Below are 9,989 nucleotides of genomic sequence, written 5' to 3'. Positions count from 1 at the left end.
TACGTTTTAATGAACCTAATAATTACTTATTGCATCCCTTTTGATCATAGAAAATAAGTCCAATACGATTTTGCTTTCAACTTTTCCTTGCTGGACAAAACTTGAAAAAACACTAAAACCGTACCTCGGATTGGAAACTAGAGCTATAGAGAAGAAGGAAAGAATATTTGGTAGGCATATTCCGTTTCTATGTTCATCTTATACAGAAAAGAGACATTCAATTCGGCTTCGAGTCACGAGTGAGAGAGAAAGGCCATAAAAAGCACGACATTGACAGCTGCAGGCTTTTGTTTTCTATATAAAGTCACAACCTGTGCTTCCCTTTGGATCTCAAACACCACCCCCCTCAATCTACCTCTCTCTTATCCAGCTTTTCGTCTTCTTTTTCGGAAACGAATCGAATCTCACTTCACCGGATTCAGGTATTCCATTATTCACAATTCTGCTGGGTAATTGACATCTGGGTCTTACAGAATCTACCCTTTTCTGTAGAAATCCCCTGTTTTTTATGTATATATGTGCGAAGATTTCATTATCATTGTACTGCATTGTCTCTCATCACACGTGGCCTTTACCCATCAAATCTTTGATTTCACGGGCTCTGTTTTTCTCGGTCATGCTCAGAATTTTTGTCTCTTGCCGCTTGATTGAGTCCGAGTTATCAGGCCCACTCTTTTCGATTTTTTGGTTTCTGAGTTGTCTTTGTACGATGGTTTGTTTTGTTTTGTGATCACAGAGGGTGACTGAGGGCGAGCAATGGCGAATCGGAATCTTGAGAAGTTGGCGTCAATCGACGCGCAGCTTCGGCTTTTGGTTCCGGCGAAAGTGAGTGAGGATGATAAGCTGATTGAGTATGATGCTCTGCTTTTGGATCGGTTTCTGGATATTCTTCAAGATTTACATGGGGAGGATCTCAAGGAAACTGTAAGTGATCGAGTGACCTCTTCGAATATTAGTTTTGATTAGTTTGAGAGTTTCGAATTTGATTGGATTTTGAGTTTTGTATGAAAAATATGGAGCTTTATGAGGGAATGTAAAACCCTTTTCAAAATGATATGAATCATTATTTATTCGCAGTTTTGGGGACCGAGGTTGGTGTTCTGGTTGGATATGCAACAGTCTGTGTTACTTTCATTGAATCTAAAGTGATCATGAGAGTTCACTAAGTAAAAGTATATATAAATTTGAGAGCTATTCCAATTCTGATTTGATGTGGATCGGGGAGCAATAGTTTGGAAATCTTAAACAAGAAGGCCTTTTTCTTAGTATTTAAAGCTTATTTGGTGAATTACAGAAATTAGCCAATCGTGTTATGATTTTTATTTTTCTTTTATGGATTTTCGTATAGGTTCAAGAGTGTTATGAGCTTTCTGCTGAGTATGAAGGTAAGCATGATCCTAAGAAGCTAGAAGAGCTTGGAAATGTGTTGACAAGCTTGGATCCAGGGGACTCTATTGTTATTGCAAAGTCTTTCTCCCACATGCTTAACTTGGCCAACTTGGCCGAGGAGGTCCAGATTGCTTACCGCAGACGGATCAAATTGAAAAAGGGTGATTTTGTGGATGAAAACTCTGCAACAACCGAATCGGACATTGAAGAAACTCTCAAGAGGCTTGTGACACAACTGAACAAGTCTCCACAAGAAGTTTTTGATGCTTTGAAGAACCAGACTGTGGATCTGGTCTTCACTGCTCATCCTACGCAATCCGTTCGTAGATCTTTGCTTCAAAAGCATGGAAGGTTTGTACTCCAGTTACTTTAGTTTTGCTTCCTTGAGTTACAATTGCATATTTCAATTTCTACCCCCGCCTCCTCCACCCTTGCCCTTGCTATATTTTCAGATTTTTGCTGAATGTTAAAAAATTAAGTTTCTTTATGCAATTTTGCTTATAATATTCTTTATGTAAAGCCCTATGGTTTGCATGAGGGGAAGGGCTAGAATTTGCATTCTTGCAGTATCTCTCTCTCTCTCTCTCTCTCTCTCTCTTATCATTTTCCCTTAACTCTTCGGTTCAGGATTCGGGATTGTTTAGCCCAATTGTATGCCAAGGACATTACTCCTGATGATAAGCAGGAGCTTGATGAGGCACTTCAGAGGGAGGTGAATATCAGCATCCTTTGAATTTATTTTCTTGCTATCAAACTTTGGTGCTATATATTTGAATGTTATATTTTTATTGCAAACTATTTCTTAGGGCATATTCTAGAATCACATCTTTTTATGTTTGTGGAATTCATCTGACATTGGAAAAGAAAGGGGGCCCCAGATTAATCACTGAAGCTGCTTCAGCCCTAATCCACCAATCCTCCCCTTTGGGGCATTTAAAATTCAAGAAAGAAACAGTAAAATATAGGACATGCTACTTTGGATTCGATACTCATTATGCATACATGTGTGATATGCATAGCCATGATTATTAGGTTTTCTGTAGAATTCTTTAATAAGCCAACTTTTCTCTATACTTTAATCTTTTAATATCAGCGTGGGAAAGATAAGGCTCACGCTTGTTAGCGTTTGAGGGCTTTGGGCTTTGTTGTCTTTGTGGGTGTTGGGGTTGTGGGCTTTTTGGGTGGGTTGGGTTGTCAGTGTTTTTGGTGTTTTTTGGGTTTCGGGCTTGTGGGAGCTCCTTGTGTATATGGTATGTATACTTAGGGGCGCCTTACGCTTTCAATAAAGTTTTTCATTACTTATCAAAAATAATTTTCTTTATCAGCATTTAGAATTTGAGACGTTCTTGGTGATACTATTTCTTTAAATTGGATCTTGTAAGTTGTAACTGCAACAATGTGTCACCATGTTAGGTTTTGCAAATATTTATGACTCTGGGGGTTGATCTTTACGAGCTTAATAAAAGAAACCTTTCATTATAGACTTTCAGAAAATATATATAATCAGGGCTTTAAATTATTCTATCACTATGTTCTTCTGTGAATATTATGACCAGCCAAAACAAATATATCATTAGGGATTTCTTCTGAGCCTTTTCACTTTTCAGGCATGTGTCCAATATAAATAATAGATGTTTCAAAATTAACAGCCTATGACATACCTATAACTTTCTGCATATGTGGTTGAATAGCGTATTTGCTCTTTGCATTATGTTATGTATAGAACTGCCCTTTTTGCACGTGGAAGAAAGAAAGAAGCAGTTGCCCTGCATATCCAGGGCATATGATAAATGCTTAAATGCCATCAGTTGGATATATAGTATTGTAATCATCTATCATAGAAGACAAAAGTGTGCAATATCTCCTTGCAACATATGTTTGAACTCGGTTGATCACATGAGCTTGGGGAGATGATTCTCATTATTTACAGCAAACCACAAGTATGCTACATAGGGTTTTTCTGACAACATTTTAACTCTAAAACTGTATTTATGGTATAAATTTGAGCTTAAGGTATATTCGGAGGTTTTTCCACATAAAAGAAAAAAAATAGCCTAGTCTATGGTGTATTTAATTTTTGCTTTTTCTGCTATTTTATTTCTTGTAGATTCAAGCCGCATTTCGTACGGATGAGATTCGGAGGACCCCTCCAACTCCCCAAGATGAGATGAGGGCAGGAATGAGCTACTTTCATGAAACAATCTGGAAGGGTGTTCCAAAGTTTCTCCGCCGTGTTGACACAGCTTTGAAGAACATAGGGATTAATGAACGTGTTCCTTACAATGCCCCACTTATTCAATTTTCTTCTTGGATGGGTGGTGATCGTGATGGTAAGATCCTTCTCCATGGTCAAATTTGTGGTGTAAACAGTTTGGTAATAGAGGGGAAAAAAGAAGCAAACCCATCAGGGTATCTTCCTCGTAATGAACTTACTTTGAATGTGGTGAAATGCGTTTATTGTTCCTTAAGTTAGTTGGAACGTTATAATAAGTCAGTTTAATTTTTGGGATGATGTTATTTGTTAATGGCATGATGGTGATCATGAAAGTATAATCATTGTCCACAATTAAAGAAAATAGTCTTAGGGAAGGAGCAAAAAGTCGGATAGACCACCTTTCAACTTTTGGAATGGGATTTTCAATTAGAACTTCTTGGATTGATTTTTTCTATAAATTGGAATAATTTTAAAGTTCTCTCTCTCTCTCTCTCTCTCTCTCTCTCAACTTAATGTCTGTTTCACATTGGATGCAGGAAATCCTAGGGTGACTCCTGAGGTCACAAGGCATGTTTGCTTGTTGGCTAGAATGATGGCTGCTAACTTGTACTATTCCCAAATAGAGGATCTTATGTTTGAGGTACTTAGTAGCTTCTACATCTTGCAATCTTTTCTAAGGAATTTCACTTCCTTGGTTGGGGACTGTTGCTTGTTTATTGTTTATGTGCTTCGCATCACTATTATCTAATTTCTGTTCATTTCCTTGCAGTTGTCTATGTGGCGCTGCAATGATGAGCTTCGTGTTCATGCAGATGAACTCCATAGGTCCTCCAAGAAAGATGCAAAACACTACATAGGTAATTCATCTATACCTATGGTGGGGTGTGGTTCTCCTTGTATGCTTTATCCATATCTTGCATAACCTTTGGAAATATATGGTGGTACAATATGTATTTCCATTTATTTTCCTTGCCAAATACTATGTTAGATATTGTAAATGCTGATTAAACGTTTAAACTCTCTGTCCATAGATATGTTAAGAAGTAAATCATACTGCATGAGACCTTTCCTTCTTTGCCTTTCCTATAAATAGTTTAAATTTATGGAAGCATACCTCCCTTAACTTTATCAGTGTTTATATACAATCTGAAATGCCGAATTTCCTCACCTTCAAACCCACAATGTTTCAGCTTTAGAAAAAAGAAAAGAACAAATGCAAATAGTGTTTTCCCGTAATAATCTCCAACCCAACATGCCCTTATGATTGAATTGACTCCTACTAGTTTTTACTTTCCTTCTAGCCTTTTTTTGATAAATAATCAAAATATCATTAAAAGCGTAAGACACCCCCATGTACACAAGAAGTATCCAAGAAAAGCCACCTAGGAATTAGGGGCAAAAAGAACAAGAAAATTATGATAACTAAGCACTAAAAGAGAAACATAAGCGGCTGTCCAGAGATAGAAAGTGTTGAAGAAAAAAGATTTCATCTCCTTCAAAGTCCTCTCATGGTTCTCAAAACGTCTACCATTCCTTTCCCTTCAAAGACACCACAAAAGATACAAAAGCACCATCTCCTCCAAGCCTTTCTCTCAAGCCCATACTGACACAATCATTTACCCAAGAGTGCATGATTGAACCTCAAAAGGTTCATAATTCCCAACCCTCCCGCAGAGATCGACATATACACCTTCAGCCAACTCACAAAGTGATATTTGAACTCTTCGCCTATCTCACCCCATAAGAAGTTACGTTGAAGTTCCTAAATACGATTAGCAACACTCGAAGGGAGAGGAAAGAAGGATATGAAATACGTAGGTAATTGGATAGGGTGCTCTTGATAAGGGTAATCCACCCACCCTTAGACAAATCTATAGCTGTATACAAACCCCTGCTCTTCCTTAGTCTCTACTGGAACAATGCTAAAAGATTGGCAAACTGGAGAAAGGAAATAGAAAATGGCAGTATTGCTGTTCACAAAAAGTCAGCTGATTGCCTGAATCTATGTCAGATATGGAAAATGAATCATTGACTTCACTGGAATTTCCTAATTTGCAATCATGAGTGAAAGTAGCTACACAAATATAAGGAGGTGCATATTTGGAGCACTTGGTTAATACAGTAAAAAAATTGTATTGAACAACATATGTGCTCAAAGAACTTATTCCATGGAAATTTCCTAGCTGTGCAACCATAATTTGTGGTGACAATATAATGGAATTAAGTGTTGTATGTTTGTTTTTAGTATTTATTAAGAAGGTATTTCCCAAGTTTAGGTATAATTTTTTGTATTGTTAATTTTCCTGATAACTTTTATTGTTATTAATCACTTCTACTTTTTGGTGACAGAGTTTTGGAAGCAAATTCCTCCCAATGAGCCCTACCGTGTCATTCTTGGCGAAGTAAGGGATAGGCTTTATCAGACACGTGAACGCTCTCGTCATTTATTGGCCCATGGGTTCTCGGATATCCCCGAGGAAGCGACTTTCACCAATGTTGAGCAGGTATTTTCATTCATTCGAATTTATTTTGAAGATTCCAGTAATCATGTTGCTATCTCCATCTGTATTTTATGAACATCGATTGTACCTTTCCCTCAACTCAACTAAGCTGTATATAACCATGTAGGATTAGCTAGTGGATCCTTATTTCTTATCTCTCAATAAGTTACAGGCCACAGGATTATCACAATCCAGTGCTCTCTTTTAAACTATCTTCACAAGCTTATTCTACTCTAAGACGGAAAAAGTATAAAAAAGAAAAGGAGATATATTTATTGGATCTGTTACTGAACATCTCTGTTAACTAACCAGTACTCCTTACTGTTTTAAGTTACAAATTGCCTTTCAATTTTTCTTTTTGTTTGATTGGTTTGGATACTGATCAAGTTTTCTCAAATTATGTGCAGTTCTTGGAACCTCTTGAACTATGTTACAGATCACTGTGCACATGTGGTGACCGTGCAATTGCTGATGGAAGCCTTCTTGATTTCTTAAGACAAGTGTCAACTTTTGGACTGTCACTTGTGAGACTTGATATTCGGCAAGAGTCGGACCGTCATACTGATGTCATGGATGCCATTACCAGGCACTTGGAAATTGGATCCTACCGAGAGTGGTCTGAAGAACGTCGGCAGGAATGGCTTTTATCTGAACTCAGCGGCAAGCGCCCTCTGTTTGGACCTGATCTTCCCAAAACTGAAGAAATTAGTGATGTTCTAGACACATTTCATGTCATAGCGGAACTTCCATCAGACAACTTTGGAGCATACATCATTTCGATGGCAACTTCACCGTCTGACGTGCTTGCAGTTGAGCTCCTGCAACGTGAATGCCATGTGAAGGAACCATTAAGAGTGGTTCCTCTGTTTGAAAAGCTTGCAGACCTGGAGGCTGCTCCTGCTGCTTTAGTGCGGCTATTCTCAATAGATTGGTATAGAGACCGAATTAATGGAAAGCAAGAAGTTATGATTGGTTATTCAGATTCTGGTAAAGATGCGGGACGGTTTTCTGCAGCGTGGCAGTTATACAAGGCTCAAGAGGAGCTTATAAAGGTTGCTAAGCAATATGGTGTGAAGCTAACCATGTTCCACGGTCGTGGTGGGACTGTTGGAAGAGGAGGTGGGCCTACCCATCTTGCCATATTGTCTCAACCTCCAGATACCATTCATGGATCACTCCGTGTTACTGTTCAAGGTGAGGTCATTGAGCAATCATTTGGAGAGGAGCACTTGTGTTTTAGAACACTCCAACGTTTCACGGCTGCTACTTTGGAGCACGGTATGCACCCCCCGGTGTCTCCAAAACCAGAATGGCGTGCATTGATGGATGAGATGGCTATCATTGCAACAGAAGAGTATCGTTCCATTGTTTTCAAAGAACCCCGATTTGTGGAATATTTCCGCCTTGTAAGTATTATGCAAATAGCATGAATCACATTTTCCTTTGATAAGTCAAGCTCACTAAAGACCATCATTTATTTAATAACCATTGTCTATTTATAAATGTAGGCTACGCCAGAGTTGGAATACGGTCGGATGAACATTGGAAGTCGTCCATCAAAGCGTAAGCCAAGTGGAGGTATTGAATCACTCCGTGCAATCCCATGGATCTTTGCGTGGCTACAAACAAGGTTTCATCTTCCAGTGTGGCTAGGCTTTGGAGCAGCATTTAAACATGTTATTCAGAAGGACATTAGAAATCTCCATATGCTGCAGGCGATGTACAATGAATGGCCATTTTTTAGGGTCACCATTGATTTGGTCGAGATGGTGTTCGCGAAGGGAGACCCAGGTATTGCTGCTTTGTATGACAAGCTCCTTGTTTCAGAAGAACTGTGGCAATTTGGAGAGCGGTTGAGGGTCAATTATGAAGAAACAAAGGCCCTTCTCCTACAGGTAAAATCAATTGGATAGAATTTTTTTACATTTTGAGTTTGTCTCGGATTATATTTTAGCTTTCCATTATGGCTTTCTTTGATTCACAAGCAATGCATTCTTTCACCAAGTTTCCAGCAAGATCTTTGTAAAATTTCAACCGTCACTCTTAAGCATTGGCCATTGAGTAACATAGACCTTATCTTACATGCTCTCTTTCCCTAAGAATACTGTATAAAACTCTTCCAAACCTTTTGCATGATTCCCAAATCTTCTGTTGGTTACTGCACAAATATTAGACCATAACATTTCTGCCTATGGGGCTTTCCAGACAAAATGGTTATCACAAAAACTGATTTTCCTTTTCTCTGTGCTGGTAGACTGCTGGACACAAGGATCTTCTTGAAGGGGACCCCTACTTGAAACAAAGACTCCGGCTGCGAGATTCCTACATTACTACCCTTAATGTTTGCCAAGCCTACACACTGAAGAGAATCCGGGATCCAAACTACCTTGTGAAGGTGCGTCCACACATCTCCAAGGAGTTTATGGAAATAAGCAAAGCAACTGATGAACTTGTGAACCTGAACCCAACAAGCGAGTATGCCCCTGGTTTGGAGGATACCCTCATCTTGACGATGAAGGGTATTGCTGCAGGCTTGCAGAACACCGGTTAGACACCTGTGATTTCTGTGTTTTTCTTTTTGCTGTTTTTCTCTGCAGAGAATTTGCCCCAAGAAACCATAAATTATATGCACCAGAAGTGGATGTTCTTTTATTATCCGCATCCAGGTCATAATTTCGGTAACCCTATTCAGCTGTAATGTTATATTCCCCCGCCGCAAGAGTTGAACTCGATGGAACTTTGTATTATGCTTTGCTACAAAATGTTCTATGAGCATTATATTTGAATACTTGTTTGTTTGTTTGGCCAATTTGCCTGTCTGAATATCAGTTCCCGGATTCGGGAATAGGATGTGAGAAATGGATTTAGCCTAGGTGCCGTAAAAAAAACTATAGCTTTTTCGACGGGCAAGATTTAATTCTTGATTTTTCATGAAAAAAGAGAATAAAATTAAATCTGGACCATTAAAAAAAAAATAGTAAATCAAATTGTGGCAGGCTTCTATATCCTGTGCAAGTTTGTAACAAAAGTAAGTGCCCCCATATATAGCATATGGGGTTCATGACTCAAACCTGACTCACTTTCACATTTTCATATTCGTTGCCAGAACTCTGAATCCTTTGCTGTTTCCATTGGTTTTCTTGCGGCATATATATTTTTTTGACTTCTCTGTTTCTTCTTTTATCATGCTTTATTTAATATTATGAACACAGACACAGATTGCATTGAACTGCAATTTTTTAACAAATAAAAAATAAAAAATAAAAAAGCACTAGATTTGGTACTATAGTTCATTTTTTTTTTCTTGATTATTCTATTTCCTTAGTGGACTCGGTGTGATAACTAGGTATTTTGCATAAAGCACAAAATAGACTCGTTTTGAGGAGAATCTTGTCTCAAATCCAGTAAAGAAAATATCCTTTTGCAAATACTAGGCAAGTTAAAATATTATTTTACTGTAAGATCCAATGCTTTTCACCACCTTCAAAAGGTTATTTGTCAGAGCATTCATAGCATACTCAACAAATTTTACTCACTAAAATAATAAAAAATACAATTTTTTTTTTTTTTTTTTTCTATTTTAACTACTCATTTTCTTAAAGCACCCCTAGCAGCCACACTATTTTAACAATCTTCTTTTACTATTCTATTTAAATATTATTTTTTAGATATTTGTTTATTCTTTCTTTTAACTATTAAAGATAAACTATTTTACTTATCAAAAAAAAAAAAAGATAAACTATTTTTTTTTATTCAATTGGTGAGTGGATAGTCCTCACTATTAATAGTGAGTACTGTTCACTCACAATTTATTTTGAGTTAAAATGGTGAGGCTAAAAATGGAAGATTTTAGCCACTTTCACCAAAATAACCACATCTTTTTT

The 9,989-nt window shown here is 37.7% G+C and overlaps 1 protein-coding gene across 1 annotated transcript; it reads left to right on the top strand.

Moving 5' to 3' along the window:
- The first annotated feature begins 305 nt into the window (after positions 1 to 305).
- Positions 306 to 8,895, top strand: LOC132175815 (phosphoenolpyruvate carboxylase, housekeeping isozyme). Its single transcript, XM_059587873.2, has 11 exons — positions 306 to 422; positions 737 to 924; positions 1,349 to 1,740; positions 2,017 to 2,101; positions 3,497 to 3,719; positions 4,141 to 4,244; positions 4,374 to 4,461; positions 5,954 to 6,108; positions 6,513 to 7,511; positions 7,614 to 8,000; positions 8,360 to 8,895. Exons 2-11 carry the CDS (start codon positions 757 to 759, stop codon positions 8,654 to 8,656), a joined length of 2,898 nt encoding a protein of 965 aa, XP_059443856.1. The 5' UTR covers positions 306 to 422; positions 737 to 756; the 3' UTR covers positions 8,657 to 8,895.
- The last annotated feature ends 1,094 nt before the right edge of the window (positions 8,896 to 9,989 follow it).

This window comes from Corylus avellana, chromosome 3 (genome assembly GCF_965113065.1).
Source record: "Corylus avellana chromosome 3, dhCorAvel1.hap1.2, whole genome shotgun sequence".
Lineage (NCBI taxonomy): Eukaryota > Viridiplantae > Streptophyta > Magnoliopsida > Fagales > Betulaceae > Corylus > Corylus avellana.
The sequence above is the reverse complement of the archived record's forward strand: the minus strand, read 5'-3'. Positions and strand labels throughout refer to the sequence as shown.